This window comes from Physeter macrocephalus, chromosome 20, assembly GCF_002837175.3.
Source record: "Physeter macrocephalus isolate SW-GA chromosome 20, ASM283717v5, whole genome shotgun sequence".
Lineage (NCBI taxonomy): Eukaryota > Metazoa > Chordata > Mammalia > Artiodactyla > Physeteridae > Physeter > Physeter macrocephalus.
Window position 1 is genome coordinate 89,490,137 of NC_041233.1, and position 21,302 is coordinate 89,511,438.

General features: G+C 36.4%; 1 protein-coding gene across 2 annotated transcripts in view; it reads right to left on the reverse strand.

The window, feature by feature from the left end:
• LOC102984452 (disintegrin and metalloproteinase domain-containing protein 5-like) overlaps positions 1 to 21,302 on the reverse strand; it is a 140,466-nt gene that overhangs the window by 42,444 nt on the left and 76,720 nt on the right. For both annotated transcript variants that reach the window (XM_028481541.2, XM_055081050.1), the window contains one exon: positions 16,675 to 16,870. In XM_028481541.2, the coding sequence (XP_028337342.2) occupies positions 16,675 to 16,870 (196 nt within the window). The remainder of the gene's footprint in view (positions 1 to 16,674; positions 16,871 to 21,302) is intronic.

The window sequence follows — 21,302 nt, forward strand, 5'->3', positions numbered from 1 at the left end:
ACATTTATAAACATATATGCACCTACTATAAAGGTACCCAAATACATAAAGCAAATATTAAAAAACATAAAGGGAACAAGTGACAGGAATGCAATCATTGTAAGGAACTTTAACACCCCACTTAGATCAATGGATAGGTCATCCAGACAGAAAACCAAATAAGGAAACAGTGGCCTTAAATGACACATTAGACAAGTTGGATTTGATAGATATCTACAGGACATTCCACAGAAAATCAGCAGAATATACATTCTTTCCAAGTGCACATTTCTAGTCTCTAGGATGGATCACATGCTAGCCCAGAAAACAAGACTTAGCAAATTTAGCAAGTTGAAATTATATCAAGTATCTTTTCTGACCAAAATGGTAGGAAACTAGAAATAAATTACAGAAAAAACACAGAGATGTGGACACTAAACAACATGCTACTAAAAACTAACAGGTCAATGAAGAAATCAAAAAGGAAATCAGAAATTACCTTGAGACAAATGAAAATTAGAACACAACTTTCCAAAATCTATAGAACACAGCAAAAGCCCTTCTAAGAGAGAATTTTATAACAATACAGGCTTACCTCATGAAACTAGAAAAATCTCAAATAAACAACCTAACCTACCATTTAAGGGAATTAGAAAAAGAAATAAAAACAAAGCCCAAAGTCAGCACAAGGAAGGAAATTATAATAATCAGAGTGGAAATAAATAAAACAGGGCCCCAAAAATCTATAGAAAAGATCAAGAAAATCAAGAGATGGTTTTTTTAGAAAATAAACAGAATGGATAAGCCTTTAGCCAGGCTCATTAAGAAGAAATGAGAGAGGACTCAAATAAACGAAATTAGAAATGAATAGCAGAAGTTACAATGATATCACAGAAATACAAACAATCATATAACAATACCATTATACATAAACAAATTGGGCAACATAAAAGAAAGGGATTAAATCCTAGAAATATACAATCTTCCAAGACTGAATCAGGAAGAAATAGATAAACTGAACAGACATGGATTACTGGTATGGAAATTAAATCAGTAATCCAAAAAAACCCAACAAACAAAAGTCCAGGACCAGATGGCTACACATGGGAATTCAACTAAACATTTAAAGAAAAGATAATGCTTACCTTCCTCAAACTATTAAAAAAATTGAACTTGAGGGAAAACACTCAATCTCGTTCTATGAGGCAAGCATTTCTCTGATACCCAAACAAAAACACTACAAAAAAAGAAAATTACAGGCCAATATCTCTGATGAACTTAGATGCAAAAATCCTCAACAAAATATTAGCAAACAAAATTCAACAATACATAGAAAAGATCATGCAACATAATCAAGTTGGATTTATCCTAGGGACGCAGAATGGTTCAATATCCACAAATCAATCAATGTGATACACCATATTAACAAAACAGATAAATATCACCTAATTGTCTCAATAAATGCATAAAAAACATTTGACAAAATTCAACATCCATGCGTAATAAAAACTCTCAATAAAATTGGTAAAGAGGCAATGCATCTCAACATAATAAAGGCCATTTATGGCAAACCCACAGCTAACAGCATACTCATAATGACAAGCTGAAAGCTTGTCCTCTAAGATCAGGAGCAAGACAAGGATGCCTACTCTGACCATTTCTATTTAATGTAGTATCAGAAATACTAGCCACAGCAATAAGAAAAAAAAATTGCACCCAAATTTGAAGGGAAGATTTAAATCAGTCACTATTTGCAGATGATACGATACTATATATAGAATATCCTAAAGTCCCACCAAAAAAACATACAAACAAATGAATTCAGTAAAGTTTCAGGATGCAAAGATTAATATAGAGAAATCTGTTGCTTTAAAATAAACTAATAGTAAAATATCAGTAATGGAAAGCAAGAAACAATCTCATTTACAATCGCATCAAAAAGAATAACATACCTAGGAATAAGTTTAACCAAAGATGTGAAACAACTATTCTCTGAAATCTATAAGACACTGATGAAGGAAACTGAAGATGATACAAATAAATGGAAAGGTATCCTCTCTTCATGGATTGGAAGACTTAATATTTTGAAAATATGCATAATACCCAAAGCAATATAGAGATTTAATGCAATGCCTATCAAAATACACAAGACCTTAAAAATTTTTTATTTCATATTGGAAATCATAGTTAACACATAGTGTTAACACTAACACAATGCTGTGTTAGTTTCAGGTGTACAGCTAAGGGATTCAGTTATACATATATATGTACCTATTCTTTTACAAATTATTTTTCCATTTAGGTCATTACAGAATAGTGAGCACAGTTCCCTGTGCTATACAGTAGTTCCTATTTGGTTATCTATTTTAAATATAGTAGTGTCTACATGACAATCCCAATCTCCCAGTCTATCCCACCCACCCCACACCTACACCGTGGTAACCATAAGTTCATTCTCTAAGTCAGTGAGTCTGTTTCTGTTTTGTAAATAGGTTCATTTGTATCATATATTTAGATTCTGCATATAAGCAATATCATATAATTGTCTTTGTCTGATTTACTTCACTTAGTATCATAATCTCCAGATCCATTCATGTTGCTGCAAATGGCATTATTTCCTTCTTTTTTTATGGCTGAGTAATATTCCATTGTATATATGTACCACATCTTCTTTATCCATTCATCCATCAATGGACATTTAGGTTGCTTCCATGTCTTGGCTATTGTAAACAGCGCGGCAATGAACACTGGGGTGCACATATCCTTTTGAACCATGTTTTTCTCTGGATATATACCAAGGAGTGGGATTGCTGGGTCATATGGTAGCTCTGTTTTTAGTTTCTTAAGGAAAATCCATACTGTTCTTCATAGTGGCTGCACCAATTTACATTCCCACCAACAGTGTAGGAGGGTTCCCTTTTCTCCACACTGTCTCCAACATTTACTGTTTGTAGATTTTTTGATGATGGCCATTCTGACTGTGAGGTGATATCTCACTGTAGTTTTGATTTGAATTCCTCTAATAATTAGCGATGTTGAGCATCTTTTCATGTACCTCTTGGCAATTTGTATGTCTTCTTTGGAGAAATGTCTATTTAGGTCATCTGCCCACTTTTTGATTGGGTTTTTGTTTTTGTTTTTTTTTGATATTGAGCCACGTGCTGTTTGTAAATTTTGGAACTTAATTCCTTGTCAGTTGCATTGTTTGCAAATATTTTCTCCCATTCTGTGAGTTGTCTTTTTATTTTGTGTATGGTTTTCTTTGTTATGCAAAAGCTTTTGAGTTTAATTAGGTTGCAGTTGTTTATTTTTGTTTTATTTGCATTACTCTAGAGAGAGCTCCAAAAAAGATATTGCTGTGATTTATGTAAAAGAATGTTGTGCCTATGTTTTCCACTGAAAGTTTTATAGTATCCGGTCTTACATTTAGGTTTTTAATCCATTTTGTGTTTATTATGTGTATGGTGTTAAAGGATGTTCTACTTCCTTTTTTTATGTGTACTTCCTGTTTTTATGTGTAGCTGTCCAGTTTTCCCAACATCATTTATTGAAGTGACTGTATTTCCTCCATTGTATAGTCTTGCATTCTTTGTTATAGATTAATTGACCATAGGTGTTTGGGTTTATTTGTTGAGTTTCTATCCTGTTCCACTGATCTATATTTCTGTTTTTGTGCCAGTACCATATTGTTTTGATTACTGTAGCTTTGTAGTATAGTGTGAAGTCAGGGAGCCGGATTCCTCCAGCTCCATTTTTCTTTCTCAAGATTGCTTTGGCTATTCAGGGTCCTTTGCTTCTCCATACAAATATTAAGATTTTTTTGTTTTAGTTCTGTGAAAAATGCCATTGGTAATTTGAAAGGGATTACACTGAATCTGTAGATTGTCTTGGGTAGTATAGTCGTTTTGACAATATTGATTCTTCTATTCCAAGAACATAGTATATACTGTTCCATCTGTTTGTGTCATCTTCAATTACTTTCATCAGCATTTTATAGTTTTTGAAGTACAGTTCTTTTTTATTTTATTCTTTTTGATGCAATGGTAAATGGGATTGTTCCTTCATTTCTCTTTCTGATCTTTCTTTGTTAGTGTATAAAAGTGCAACAGAATTCTTTGTATTAATTTTGTATCCTGCAACTTTACCTAATTCACTGATACAGAAAAGATAAACAGAAGGGAATCAAAGTATACCACTAAAGAAAATCATTAATTTACAAAGGAAGGTAAAAAGAAAAGAATAAAAGAAAAATAGAGTTACAAAACACAAAACACCCAGAAAAACAACAAATAAGATGACATTAGTTGACTGTTAAGTATCAGTAATTCTTTAAACATTAATGAACTGAATTCTCCAGTCAAAAGGCATATGGTGGCTGGATAGAAAAAAAAAAAAAAAAGACCCTATTATGTGGCCTACAAGAGACTCGGTAGAGTTTTAATGACACACAGAATGTCAAAAGTAAGACGTGGTAAAATATATTCCATGCAAGTGGAAGCCAAAAGAGAGCAAAGGTAGCTACATTTACATCAGACAAAATAGACTTCAGGCAAAAATAGAAACAAGAGAGCAAGATGGTCATTATGTAATGATAAAGAGGTCAATTCATCAAGAAGATATAACAATCATAAATATATATGCACTCAACAATGGAGCACCTAACTATATTAAGCAAATACTAACAGATATGAAGGGAGAAATAGACAAAAATACAATAATAGTAGGGGAACTCAACACACTACTTTCAACAATGGATAGTTCATTCAGACAGAAAATCAACAAATAAATGTTGGACATGAACCATACATTAAACCAAAGGGATCTGACAAACATATTCAGAATATTCCATCCAACAGCAGCAGAATTCACATTCTTCTCAAGCACACATGGTACACTGTCCAGTATAGAGTAGTGTTAGGTCACAAAACAAGGCTTAGCAAATTTAAGGAGACTGACTTCATATTAATTATATTTTCTGACCACAAAGGTATAAAACTAGAAATCAATAACAGAAGTAAAGCTGGAAAGTTAACAAATATGTGGATATTAAACAATATGCTCCTGCACAACCAGTGGGTCAAAGAAGAAATCAAACAAGAAATATCTTAAAACAAACAAAAATATAACATATGAAAATCTCTGGGATGCTACAAAAGCAGTTCTAAGAAGAAAGCTTACAACAACAAATGGTACATTAAGAAAAAATAAAGATCTCAAATAAAGAACCTCACTTTACTTAACAAGGAAGTAGAAAAATAACAGACTAAGGTGAATGTTAGCAGAAGGAAGGAAATAACAAACACCAGAGCAGAAATAAATGAAATAGACACCAGGACATAATAGAAAGAAACGAAGAGCTAGTTTTTTGAAAAGAAAGAGATTTGACAAAACCTTAGCTAGACTAAGTCAGAAAAAAGACAGGGCTCAAATAAATAAGAGAATTTAAAGAGAAAATATTACAACTGGTACCACAGAGTACAAAGGCTCCTGAAAGACTACTATCAACAATTATAAAGCAACGAAACTGGACAATCTAGAAAAAATGGATAAAATCTTCAAATACATACCAACTCCCAAGACTGAAACACAAAGAAATAGAAAATCTGAACAGACTAATTACAAATAAGGAGATTCACAAAACTTGCAACACAGAAGAGCCCAGGGCCAGGTGGTTTCACAGGTGAATATCAAACATTTAAAGAAGAATGAATGTCCATCCTTCTCAAACTCTTCCAGAAGACTGAAGAGAAGGAAACACCTGCAAACTCAATTTATGGGGCCAGCATTATCCTGCTACCAAAACTAAAGCGTAAGGATACTACAAGAAAATTACAGACCAATAACCCAATAACCCCCATAAATACAGATGTTAAATTTCTCAGAAATATTAGCAAACCAAATTCAACATCACATTAAAATAATAATTCACCATGATCAAGTGGGATTTATCTCTGGGATGCAAGGTTGGTTCAATGAATGGAAATCAATAAATGTGATATGCCACATTAATAGAATGAAAGATAAAATTATATGATTATCTCAATAAATGCATAAAAGGCATTTGACATAATACAACATCCTCTCATGGTAAAAACTCTCAACAAATAGGGACTGGAAGAAACATACTGCAATACAACAAAGGCCATATATGACAAACTCACAGCCAATGTCATACTCAGTGGTGAAAGGTTGAAAACTTTTCTTCCATGATCAGGAAAAAGACAATGGGGCCCATTCTCACCAGCCCTACTCAATATAGCACTGGAAGTCATAGCTAGAGCAATTTGGAAAGACAAAAAATAAAAAGCATCCAAATCAGAAAGGAAGAAATAAAATTGCCCTTGTTTGCAGATGATATGATCTTATATACAGAAAATCCTAAGACTCTACCAAAAAAATCTTAGAATAAACAAATTTGTTTAAGTTACAGGATACAAAACATATATGAGACAGTTGCATTTCTGCCCACTAATAACTAAACATTTGAAAAAGAAAAAGAAACAAAGAAACCAATCCAATTTACAAAAGGATTTGAAAGAATAAAATACTTAGGAATAAATTTAACCAAGGAGGTGAAATATCTGTCCAGTGAAAACAAGGCTTGATGAAAGAAATTGAAGAAGACACAGACAAATGGGAATATACCCCATTATCATGTATTGGAAGAATTAATATTATTTAAATGTCTGTATTATGCAAAGCTGTCTATAGATTCAAGGCAATCCCTATCAAAATTCCAATGGCATTTTTCAACAGAAATAGAAAAAACAATCCTATCATTTTTGTGGAGCCATAAAAGACCCCATATAGCCAAAGCAATCCTGAGAAAGAAAAATAAGAAGCCAGGGGCTTCACACTTCTTGATTTCAAATTACACTAAAAGTTATAGTAATCAAAACAATATGGTATTTCCACAAAAATAGACACAGAACAATGGAACGTAGTTGAGAGCCCATAAATAATCCCCTACACACAGTCCACTAATATTTGACAAGGGAGCCAAGAAACTCAATAGGGAAAGGAGAGTCTACTCAATTAATGCTGTTGGGAAAATTGTATAACCACATGCAGAAGAATGCAATTGGACCTCTATCTTACACTGCTCAGAAAAATGAACTTGAAATGGACTAAAGACTCAAACGTAAGACATGAAACAGTAAAACTTCTAGAAGGAAACATAGGGAAAGAGCTCCTTGACATTTATCTTAGCAGCAGCAATTTCCTGAATGTGACACCAAAAGCAGAAGCAACAAAAGCAAAAATAAGTGAGACTACATCAAACTAAAAAGCTACTGCATAGCAAAAGAAACAAGTAATAAAATAAAGAGAAACCTACAGAAGGGGAGAATATTTGAAAATAATACATGTGATAAGGCATTCATATCCAAAGCATATAGAGAACTCTTACAACTCCATAACAACAACAAAGATTCAAAAATGCACAAAGGATCTGAATAGACATTTTCCATAGAAGACATGCAAATGACCAATAAGTACATGAAAAGGTGCTCAACATTATGAATTACCAGGGAAATCCAAATCAAAATCACAGTGAGACATCACATCACACCCTTTACTTTTGCTATTATCAAAAAGATAAAAGATAACAAGTGTTGACAAGGATGTTGAGAAAAGGGAAAACTTGTACACTGTTAGGGGGAATGTGAACTGGTGCAGCCACTATGGAAAACAGTATGGAGATTCCTCAAAATCTTAAAAATAGAACTACCACATAATGCAGCAAACCCACTTCTGGGTACACATCAAAAGAAATTGAAATAAGGATCTCAAAGAGATATCTGCACCTCCATGTTCACTGTGGCTTTATTCACAATCCAAAATATATAAACAATTTAAGTCTTCAGCAATGGATGACTGTAAATAAAATATATATGTATAACGGAATATTATTCAGCCATGAAAAGAAGGAATTCCTACCATTTGAGACAACCTGGATGAATCTTGATGGCATTATAAGTGAAATAAATCAGATCAAGAAAGGCAAATATTGTATGATATCACTTATATGTGGAATCCAGATTCCACATATAAGTAATATCAGAGAAAGCCAGATTCAGAGAAAGAGAGTAATGTGGTGGTTATCATGGGCTCCAAGTAGTGGAAATAGGGAGATATTGGTTGAAGGGTACAAACTTCCAGTTATAATATTAGCAAGTTCTGTGAATCTAATGTACAGCATGGTGATTACAGATAAGAATACTGTGTCATATACTTGAGAGTTGCGAAGAGAGTAAATCTTTAAAGTTTTCACCACAAAAAGGAAATGGTAATTATGTGACAGGATGGCGGTGTTAGCTAATGCAATGGTGAGAATCATTTTTGCAATGTTTAAATGTATCATAGCAACAATTTTTACACTTTAAACTTACACAGTGTTATATGTCAATTATCCCTCAATAACATTGGTGGGGGGAGATTCCCAAGGGAGAAAGACACCAGCAACACAGTGGTGTAGGAAGCACTAGAAGAAAGCCCTCTCACCAATACACTGATTCAGCAAACAATTTATAAATAAATTCCCTTTGTGATGAACCTGAAAATAAATGAAAGTCTCATCTTCTCTGGGAGAAAGCAAAACCACTGGAGTCAGTAGGGAGATTCAGGAACCCTCCTGCCAGAAACCTGCCCTAGTGCAGTGCTTACAAGCAGGAAGCTCTCAGCTTCACCCAAAAGAGAGAAGGAATTTGTTTGCAGGTCCAGCACCCATATATTTCCAAGGAGGCTTTCCATAGATCTGGAATTTGCTTTTCAAGTTCTGGGAGCTCTGATGGATCTGGACAATCTAGCTGCCTGGGGGACAACAAGGACAGCATCTTGGCATATTTGACACCAAGGGTACTCCCTCCTGCTCACCAAAGTGTGAGTAGATGAATAATCCCAGCTCTCAATTTCCCCCTTGAAAGGGAAAGAGTAGATCCATTTGTCCAGAGCCCCAAGTACCACTTGTACAAACTGAACGGAAAAATGCACTAGAGGGGTTCAACAACAGACTAGATCAAGCAGAAGAAAGCATCAACAAACCCGAATACAGGTCATTGAAAATTATGTAGTAAGAAGAGCAAACAAGACAAAGAGTGAAAGCAAGTGCAGAAAGCTTAAGGGACTTATGGGACACCACCAAAGGCACTAATATATACATTATGGGGGTTCTGGAAGAAGAATAGAGAAGGAAAGGATCAGAAAGTTTATTCAAAGAAATAAAGGTTAAACATTTTCCAAAGTGGAGAAAGGAAGTAGATGTTCAGAACAAGGAAGGACGAAGAAATTCAAATAAGTTGAACCCAAAGAAATCCATACCAAGACACATTACAATCAAATTCTCAAAATTCAGAGACAAAGAGAGGATAGTGAAAGTAGAAAAAAAGTGATTTGTCACATAAAAGGAAACCCCCATAAGACGATGAGTGGATTTTTCATGAGAAACCGTACAGGCCAGAAGGTGGTGGGATGATATACTCAAAGTGCTGAAAGATAAAAACTACCAACAAATAATACTACACAGGGGAAAACTGCTCTTCAATTAAGCAGAGGAGATGGCAAAGTAAAAAGACCCTGAGCTCTCCTCCTCTCATGAGTACACCAAAATCACAACTATCTGAGAACAACCATTGATGAAAAAGACCAGAACCTACCAGAAAAGATCTTCTACAACTAAAGACATAAAGAAGGAACCACAACAAGATGGGTAGGAGGGGCAGACTCCTGATATAATCAAATCCCATACCCCTGGGTGGGCAACCCACAAACTGAAGAATAATTAGAGTGCAGAGATTCTCCCACAGGAGTGAGAGTTCTGAGCCCCACACTGGGCTCCCCAGCCAGGGTCCTACACCAGGAAGACAAGCCCCCACAGCATTTGGCTCTGAAGGCCAGTGGAGCTTAATTTCAGAAATCCCAAAGGACTGGCAGAAATAGAGCTTTCAGTCTTAAAGAGCGTACAGAGAAGCTCACACACATCAGGACACAGGGCAAGAGCACTAATTTGATAGGAGCCTGGGAGAGATCTACCTGCTGGTCTTGGCTAGTCTCCCAGACAGCCAGGGGTGGCTACAGACCATCCTGGGGACATAGACACTGGCAGCAGGCATACTTGGGAGCAGACTACCGTGTGGACACTGCTGCTGGTAGCCATCATCTTGGGATACTCCGTTTACCTCATTCGTGCCAAAACCTGGCCCCATCAAACACCTGTAGGCAACCAGTGCTGGGATGCCTCAGGCCAAACAACTAACTGGGTGGGAACACAGCCCCATCCATCAGCAGACAGGCTACTGAAAGATTCCTGAACCCACAGCAAATCTAGACAGGCCACTAGACATGGCCCTGCCTATAAAAGGGCCAAGACCAAGCTCCACACACCAGTGGGCAGGCACTGGCCCGCCTTCCAGGAAACCTGCACTAGTCTCTAGACCAGTCTCACCCACCAGAGGGCAGACACCAAACACAAGAAAACCACAATCCCACAGCCTGTGGATACAGCCTGTGCATGGCAGGCCAGACCCTATCCTGGGACCAGCTGTGCCATGGCGCTGCCCACTAGCAGCCCAACAACAAGCTTGAAGACACCCCAGTTGCCATACCCAACTGTATCAGAAATCGACCACTCCCACCAGCAATCTGACACCAGCTCTTGGAACTCTGGGTCCTGAAGCCAGACTCCAGGACCTAACTCTGCCTGCTGGTAATCCAGCACATTAACCCCAGGACATGGCTTCACCCACCAATGGGGGAAAACATCCCTGGAGTGTTCTGGACCCTGACTCTGTCCACCAGCAATCCAGCGCTAGATCCAGAGCTCCCTGGGGTTCTGCCGTCAGCCGCCTTGTAACCCAGCCCTACCACCCAGCAGCTGAGTGCCTTCACAAAAGGCAGGGCCTGGCAATCAACCAGACCAGGGGCCAACCAAGCCTACCACACCAACCACATCGTCAGTGCACCACAAAAGAAGGGCCCACACAGTTCTCTTAGGGCAAATCCATAGAGCATATGGCTTGGCTATCAAGAGGGGTGTACACTGCTAAGACACATAAGACATCTCCTACAGAAGTCCACTTTTCCAAGGTCAAGAAATGTAACTAACCTACCACACAGACAAAAATACAATAGCAACTTAAACAAAATGAGGCAGCAGAGGAACATATTTCAGATGAAGGAGCAAGATAAAACCCCAGAAGAAGAATTAAGTGAAGTGAAGATAGGCAACCTACCCAAGAAAGAGTTCAGACTAATGATCATAAAGATGATAAAAGAACTTGGGATGGGAATGGATGTACAGAGCGAGAAGTCAGAAGTTTTTAACAAAGAGTTAGAAAATATAAAGAACAACCAAAGAGAGATGAAGAATACAATAATTGAAATGATGGGCTTCTCTGGTGGTGGAGTGGTTAAGAATCTGCCTGTCAATGCAGGGGACACGGGTTCCAGCCCTGGCCCGGAGGATCCCACATGCTGCAGAGCAACTAAGCCCATACACCACAACTACTGAGCCTGCACGCCACAACTACTGAAGCCCGTGCACCTAGAGCCCGTGCTCTGCAACAAGAGAAGCCACCACAATGAGAAGCCCGTGCACCGCAAAGAAGAGTAGTCCCCACTCACCGCAACTAAAGAAAGCCCGCAGGCAGCAACGAAGATATAATGCAGCCAAAAATAAAATAATTTTAAAAAAATAACTGAAATGAAAAATACACTAGCAGGAATCAATAGTAGACCAAATGAGGCAGAATAACAAATAAGTGAGCTGGAAGACAGAGTAGTGGAAATCACTTATGCTGAAAAGAAAAAAGAATGAAAAGAAATGAGGACAGTTTAAGAGACCTCTGAGACAACATCAAGCACATAATATTTGCATTATAGGGGTCCCAGAAGGAGAAGAGAGAGAGAAAGGACCTGAGAAAATACTTGAAGAAATTATAGCCAAAAACTTCTCTAACATAAGAAAGGAAACATTCACTCAAGTCCAGGAAGCACAGAGAGTCACATACAAGAGAAACCCAAGGAGCAGCACGCTGAGACACATATTAATCAAACTGCCAAAAATTAAAGACATAGAAAAAAGCAACATATTAAAAGCAACAAATAACATAGAAGGGAACCCCCATAAGGCTATCAGCTGATTTTTCAGCAGAAACTGCAGGCCAGAAGGGAGTGGCTCAATATATTTAAAGTGATGAAATGGAAAAACCTACAAAGAAGAATACTCTACCCAGAAAGGCTCTCATTTAGATTTGATGGAGAGATCAAAAGGTTTACAGACAAGCAAAAGGTAAAATAGTTCAGCACCACCAAACCAGCTTTACAAAAAATGTTAAAGGAACTTCTCTAGGCGACAAAGAAAAGGCCACAACTAGAAACAAGAAAATTACAAAATGAAAAACCTCATTGGTAAGATAAAGGTATAGTAAAGGTAGGAAATCATCCACACACAAAGCTAGTATGGAAGTTAAAAGATAAAAGTAATAAAATCATTTATATCCACAATAAACAGTTAAGGGATACACAAAACAATTAGATACAAAATATAATATCAAAAGAATTCAGAGAAATCAGTAATTGCAAGGGAGGAAAATACAAATACAGAATTTTTTAAATGTGTTTGAAATTAAGAGATCAGCAACTTGAAACAATCATGAATATATATAGACTGTTATACAAAAATCTCACAGTAACCATGAACCAAAAATCGATATTAGATATACACAAAAAGGAAAAAGGAATCCAAACGTAACACAAAGATAGTCATCAAATCACAAGAGAACAAAAGAAGAAAGGACCAAAAAGACTGAGAAAGACAAACCCACAACAATTAACAAATGGCAATATGAATATACATATCGATAATTCCCTTAAAGGAAAAGGAATAAACGCTCCAACCAAAAGATACACAGTGGTTGAATGGATACAAAAACAAGACCCAGTATTGTGAAGGCACAAAAACAGACACATCAACAGTATAGAGAGCCCAGAAATAAACCCATGCACTTATGGTCTACAATAAAGGAGACAAAAATATACAACAGAGAAAAGACAGTCTCTTCAATAACAAGTGGTCCTAGGAAAACTGGACAGCTACCCGTGAAAGAATGATTAAAACATTTTCTCGCACCAGATACAAAAATAAACTCAAAATGGATTAAAGACCTACATGTAAGACCGGATACCAAAAAACCCCTAGAGGAAAACATGGGCAGAACACTATTTGATATAAATCGCAGGAATATTTTTTTTAAATTCATCTCCTAAAACAAAGGAGATAAAAGCAAACATAAACAAATGGGACCTAATTAAACTTAAAAGATTTTGCACAGCAAAGGAAACCATAAACAGAATGAAAACACAACCTACAGACTGGGAGAAAACATTTGCAAATGATATGACAGATAAGGGGTTAATATCCTACAAATATAAAAAGCTCAGACAACTCAACATTAAAACAAACAAACAGCCCGATTAAAAAATGGGCAGAAGAACTGAATAGAAATTTTCCCAAAAAGAAATGCAGATGGCCATCAAGTACATGAAAACATGGTCAACATCGCTAATCACGAGGGAAATGCAAATCAAAACCACAGTATCACCTCACACTGGTCAGAATGGCTATCATCAAAAAGAAAATGAAAAACAACTGTTGGGGAGGATGTGAAGAAAAGGGAACCATCGTACACTATTGGTGGGAATGTACACTGGGGTAGCCACTGAGGGAAACAGTATGGAGGTCCTAAAAAACTAAAAGTAGAACTACCATATGACCCAGCATTTCCACTCCTGGATATATATCAAAAAAACCCCCACAAAAACATTAATTCAAAAAGACACATGCCTCCCAATGTCCATAGAAGCACTATTTACAATTGTCAAAGCAACCAAAGTGTCCATCAACAGATGAGAAGATGTGGTGTATGAGTACACACACAAACACAAACACACATGATGGAATAGTACTCAAACATAAAAAAGAATGAAGTTTTGCCATTTGCAACAACTTGGATGCACTTGGAGGTCACTGTTAACTGAAATAAGTCAGAGAAAGACAAATACTGTATGATATCACTTATATGTGGAATCTAAAAAATATATCAAAGTAGTGACTATAACAAAAAAGAAGCAGACTCACAGATACAGAAAACAAACTAGTGGTTACCAGGGGGACAGGCAAGGGGAGAGGGTCAATACAGGGGTAGGAGGTTAAGGGGTATAAATTAGGTATAAAACAAGCTACAAGGATGTATTGTATAACGTGGGGAATATAGCTAATATTTTATGATAACTATAAAAGTAGTATAAACTTAAAAGATGTGAATTGCTATATTGTACACATGTAACATATAATATTACTGTATATCAACTATACTTCAATTAAAAAATTAAGGAGAGAGAAAATCTCTCCAGACAAACAAAAGCTGAAGAAGTTGATGATCACTAGACTTGCCATATATGAAGTGCTGAAGTGAGCGACATCAGCACTGTGTTGGCATAAGGGATCCTTCCTTTTTGTCCCCCTGCTTAAAAAAAAATCCACATATATTTACTACCTATTAATTCTATTTTAGATGCTCACGGAAGCACAGAGGATGGGAGGAAATAGTTCCCAAGCGTCAAGAAATTAAAGATTTAGATCTAACTATACAAAATATGATGACAAAATGGTAAAACACTAATTGCTAATGGGCTTCAGAGTAAGGAAATTATGAAATGAAGCTTTAAAAATATGTAGCTGGATTATTTTAAAGAAATTTAAAAAGAGGTAGGTACTATATATCAGATAAATTGGTTTTTGTTTTCTACAAATTTTTATTGTGTTAAAATACACATAACAAAGTTTACCATTTAATTATTTTTAAGTGTTCAGTTCAGTGGTTCATTGTACATTCACATTGTTGTGCAACCATCACTACCATCCATCTCCATAACTCTTTTTATCTTCTAAAATGGAAACTTTATACCTATTGAATAACAATTCTCCATTCTTCCCTTCCCCAAGCCCCAGCTACCACCATTCTACTTTCTGTATCTGTGATATTGATTACTAAGTACCTCATTTCAGTGGAATTATACAGCATTTGTCTTTTTGTAACTGGCTTAGTTCATTTAGCATAATGTCCTCAAGGTTCCTCCATGTTGTACTTTGTTGCAAAATTTCCATCCTTTTTAAGACTAAATAATATTCCAGTGTTTATATACACCGCAGTTTGCTTTATCCATTCATCCACTGATGGACATTTGGGTTGCTTCCTAGTTTTAGCTATTGTGAATAATGCTGCTATGAACATGCGTGCATAAATATCTCTTCCAGACACTGCCTTCAATTCTTTTGGGTATACCCAGAAGAGGAATTGCTGGGTCATATGGTAATTCTATTTTTAATAATCTGAGCAATCTCCATACACAGAATAGTGGTGATGCCATTTTATGTTCCCACCCACAGTGCACAACCGTTGCAATTTTCCCACATCCTCATCAACATTTGTTGTGTTCTGGGTTTTTTTTGACAGCAGCCATCCTAATGGGTGTGAGGTTGGTATCTCATAGTTTTGATGTGCATTTCTCTAATGATTAGTGATGTTGAGCTTCTTTTCATATGCTTAATGGCCATCTGCATGTCTTCTTTAGAGAAATATCTATTCACGTCATTTGCCTGTTTTTGAATCGGGCTGTTTGTTTTCTGTTGCTGAGTTTTAGGAGTTTTCTATATATTCTGGATATTAATTTCTTATCAGATGTACGATTTGCAAATATTTTCTCTCAGTGGAACTACAAAACAGCCAGAAAGCAATTAATGAGATGGCATCTGGTAAGTCCTTATATTTGGGGTCAGATAATTCTTTCTTATAGGGGCTGTTTTTGCATGGTAGGATATTTAGTAGCAACCCGGACTTCCACCCTCTAGAAGCCAGTATCAGTTCCACCCCAGCTGTGAAAACCACAAAGACCTGCAGGCATTGTGTCTGGAAGGAAAAGGCCATGAATGCTGCTAAAAATGCTAAAGTACACAGGATCCCACATCCCTCACAGCAAGAACTGCCCGGCCTAAGATATCCACAGTGCTGAGGTGGAGAAACCCTGATGTAACTGTTCGTTTTGCACTCACATTGCTTTATGTGTCAAAACAAAAAGAGCAATGTTCTCCTGGCATCAGCAAGATGACTCCTTAGGAGATAACATTCCTTTCTCAATCCTGTAAGGGTTCACGATGAACCACTACCTGTCTTCTACACGCAGATCTGGACTATGTATACTGTCAGTATGTTACTTTCATGTATAACCCTTTGTCTTGAAAACATATATAACTGTGCCTTGACCTCTAATGGGCAGAACAGTTCTCAGAGCTTTCTGGAAGACTATCTCCTGGGTTATAATCCTCAGATTGGCTTGAATAAAATTCTCTATTTCTTTCTTAGGTTGACTATTACTTAATTTTTTTGTCAATATACTCTTCCAAGAAGCTGCATTCCCACTTGAGGTCTCTCCCTTGTGCACATAAGGATTCCTTATAAATTCAGAAGTTTTTTCTCAGAATCAAGAAAACTTTACTTCTTTTAACACTAATATACCTTAGGCCTACTAATAGGATACACTTATTTTAAAATTACACTTACATTTTTGTTTTATAGCATTAAATAACAGAGCTTGGGATCATCAGAATTTAGGAATTAAGAAGAAAATTGTGGTCATTACCTCCTCCAATTAATTTTCTGCACTGTCTGGTAAATGACCGACATCGTCCTTTATAACAGAAGGAGTCGCCCGAATCACAACTCTGTCCATCACGTGCATAAGTGTCAGGCACACAGTGTGCGTTATTCCCATCACAGAATTCTAGAAAATCACATTCATCAACTGGTTGCCTACAAGGTGTATTAACTGGTTTTATCTGGAAGAGAAAAGAAACATGAGAAAAAATTACATATAAATGATACCCAAGTTTTCTTTCTCTTCAGGCTTGAAGTTTCCATCCATTTTATGTAAGTTGCTAAGAGCAATGAGGAAATTGTCTTCTTGTTAACTACTTAAGCATTGCACAGACATTTAGGTGATTGAATTTGTTGTGCGTAAAGGAGTGCGTATTGCTTGTGAGAGATATGAGAAACTCAAAGATAAGCAGACTACCATAATTATAAAAAAGAAAGAAAGTAGAGCTAAGTAATTATTATAAAAATTACTTTCAACCCACTAAGGATATGCTCACATGGGCAGACTGGTTTCTCCATATGCCATCCTTAAAGCAGAAATCAGCAACCATTTACAAAACAATAAATATGCCTCATAAACATTTAGAAAAAAGTTTGCAGGACACATAAGAGAAGGTTTGTTTCATGTACCACATTGAAAACAACTGTAAAAAATAACTTGTCCAATTATATATCTCTGATCTCTTCAGTGCTTACTGTTCTCTCATAGCTTCCAGGGTTCCCTTTATGCATATCTGCTTTTGAAAACAAACATATAAATACCATGACTGCAAACCCTTTCCTCAACCCAAGTCCCAATTCCTTACGGCTATCATCACTATCGTACACAAACTAAGTCAAATTTGTTCTGGCTTCAAAGGTCCTAGAGACCCAGATTATATAACATTCACTGCCCTCCCTCTGAAAGAGGGTTTCTAGATAGTTTTCTCATTTACAACAAGTATCTGCTACCTGAAGCAAATCTGACACAAGTTCTCCAAGAGATGGGTGGGAAGACAAAACAATACTTGTGTTACCCAAGCTTATAGAGTCAGCATTCAAATCAAAACAAATAATCAAAATTGTTTTAAAAATACATATAATGAGAAAGTATTAATATTTGTTTCTTCAGAATATATTTCCTTTTACAAATGTGTATAAATGGCAATCTTCCTTTTATTCTAATTTCTTTTACCATTAAAACTTTATTTTTTTACAGCTGTTTAAGGATCACAGAAAATATGAGGAGAAAGTACAGAGATTTCCCATATAACCCCTGCCCTACACATGCAAAGCATGTATTACTAGAGTGGTACATTTGTTGCAACTGATGAACTTACACTGACACATCATAATCATTCAAAATCCATGGTTTATATTAAAGTTCACTCTTGGTGTTTTACATTCTACAGGTTTAGACAAATGTATAACGACATGTATCTATTGTTGTGGTATCATACAGAGTATTTGCACTATGCTAATAATCCTTCATGCTCTTCCTATTCATCTCCTGCTCAGTCCCTGGCAACCACTGATGTTTTCACTGTCTCCATAGTTCTGCCTTTTCCAGAATGTCATATAGTTGGAATCATACACTATATAGCCTTATTAGAGTGGCTTCTTTCACCCAACTTCTTTTTCAATACTTAAATACCCAGATTCTCAAATGTCCTTTGAACCAAGCTTTATCACTGTACTTGCTCCTCCATTAAAGGGGGTTTATTTTCCTTTCCACGGCTCTCTAATTCCCAAACGACCCTAAAACATTAAACCTTCTGGCTCCTTGTTCCACATTATTTTCTCCTAAAATATTTTTATTTTGTTTTTTCTTGTAGTTTTAAATTTATTTTTATTCTTGCCAAGATATCAGTCTGCATATGTAATGTATAATTCATATACAGGGCTGTGTCCGTTTACACAACTGAACCAGGGATGAGTGAGTTAATTTACTGCTTCTGACCATCATATCAGCCTTAACAGCATAGTAAAAAAAATTACTGTGTATATCAGAAAAATCATAGTCTGGGCTATGTCCCTTTCCATAATTGGGCCCAGGAACTTATTAGAATCATAAAGACTATCCCAGTCTCAACAGTAGTTGTTCATGTATCCTTGTGGACATGTGAATCTTGTTTGTGCAGCAGAAAAATATTTCCTTTTGGCACATGGATGACACTACATAACTATACTAGTTGTATTTGACAGGTTGGTTAATTTTTTTAACATCTTTATTGGAATATAATTGCTATACAATGTTGTGTTAGTTTCTGCTGTATAACAAAGTGAACCAGCTATATATATACATATATCCCCATATCCCCACCCTCTTGCCTCTCCCTCCCACCCTCCCTATCCCACCCCTCCAGGTGGTCACAAAGCACGGAGCTGATATCTCTGTGCGATGCAGCTGCTTCCCACTAGCTACTTATTTTACATTTGGTAGTGTAGATATGTCAATGCCACTCTCTCAATTCATCCCAGCTTACCCTTCCCCCTCCCCATGTCCTCAAGTCCACTCTCTACATCTGCGTCTTTATTCCTGTCCTGCCCCTAGATTCATCAGAAACTTGTTTTTTTTAGATTCCATATGTATGTGTTAGCATACAGTATTTCTTTTTCTCTTTCTGACTACTTCACTCTGTATGACAGACTCTAGGTCCATCCACCTCACTACAAATAACTCAATTTCATTTCTTTTTATGTCTGAGTAATATTCCATTGTATATATGTGCCACTTTTTTATCCATTCATCTGTTGATGGACACTTAGGTTGCTTCCATATCCTGGCTATTGTAAATAGTGCTGTAATGAACATTGTGGTACATGACTCTTTTTGAATTATGGTTTTCTCAGGGTATATGCCCAGTAGTGGGATTGCTGAGTCATATGGTAGTTCTACTTTTAGTTTTTAAGGACCCTCCATACTGTTCTCCATAGTGGCTGTATCAATTTACAGTCCCACCAACAGTGCAAGAGGGTTCCCTTTTCTCCACACCCTCTCCAGCATTTATTGTTTGTAGATTTTTTGCAGATGGCCATTCTGACTGGTGTGAGGTGATACCTCATTGTAGTTTTGATTTGCATTTCTCTAATGATTAGTGATGTTGAGCATCTTTTCATGTGTCTGTTGGCAATCTTCTTTGGAGAAATGTCTATTTAGGTCTTCTGCCCATTTTTGGATTGGGCTGTCTGTTTTTTTGATATTGAGCTGCATGAGCTGCTTGTATACTTTGGAGATAAATCCACTGTCAGTTGCTTCATTTGCAAATATTTTCTCCCATTCTGAGGGTTGTCTTTTCGTCTTGTTTATGGTTTCCTTTGCTGTGCAAAAGCTTTTAAGTTTCACTAGGTCCCCTTTAATTTTGTTTTTATTTCCATTTCTCTAGGAGGTGGGTCAAAAGGAATTTGCTGTGATTTATGTCATAGAGTGTTCTGCCTACGTTTTCCTCTAAGAGTTTGATGGTGTCTGGCCTTACATTTAGGTCTTTAATCCATTTTGAGTTTATTTTTGTGTATGGTGTTAGGGAGTGTTCTAATGTCATTCTTTTACATGTAGCTGTCCAGTTTTCCCAGCACCACTTATTGAAGAGGTTGTCTTTTCTCTATTTTATATTCTTGCCTCCTTTATGAGAAATAAGGTGACCATATTGTGTGGGTTTATCTCTGGGCTTTCTATCCTGTTCCATTGATCTATATTTCTGTTTTTGTGCCAGTACCATACTGTCTTGATCACTGTAGCTTTCTAGTATACTCTGAAGACCAAGAGCCTTATTCCTCCAGCTCCATTTTTCTTTCTCAAGATTGCTTTGGCTATTCAGGATCTTTTTTGTTTCCATCCAAATTGTGAAATTTTTTGTTCTAGTTTGTTGAAAAATGCCATTGGTAGTTTGATAGGGATTGCACTGAATCCATAGATTGCTTAGGGTAGTATAGTCATTTTCACAATATTGATTCTTCCAATCCAACAACATGGTATATCTCTCCATCTGTATCATCTTTAATTTCTTTCATCAGTGTCTTATAGTTTTCTTCATACAGCTCTTTCGTCTCCCTAGGTAGGTTTATTCCTAGGTATTTTATTCTCTTTGTTGCAATGGTACATGGGAGTGTTTCCTTAATTTCTCTTTCAGATTTTTCATCATTAGTGTATAGGAATGCAAGAGATTTCTGTGCATTAATTTTGTATCCTGCTACTCTAATGGTTTTTTGATTAGGTCTAATAGTTTTCTGGTAGCATCTTTAGGATTCTCTATGTATAGTATCAGGCCATCTGCAAACAGTGACAGTTTTACTTCTTTTTCAATTTGGATTCCTTTTATTTTTTTTTTCTTCTGATTGCCAAGACTAGGACTTCTAAAACTACGTTGAATAAAAGTGGTGAAAGTGAACATCTTTTTCTTGTTCCTGATCGTAGATGAAATGCTTTCAGTTTTTCACCGTTGAAAATGATGTTGGCTCTGGGTTTGTCATATATGGCCTTTATTATTTTGAGGTAGGTTCTCTCTATGGCTTTCTTCAGAGTTTTTATCATAAATGGGTGTCGAATTTTGTCAAAAGCTTTTTCTGCATCTACTGAGATTATCATATGGTTTTTATCCTTCAATTTGTTAATATAGTGTATCACATTGATTGATT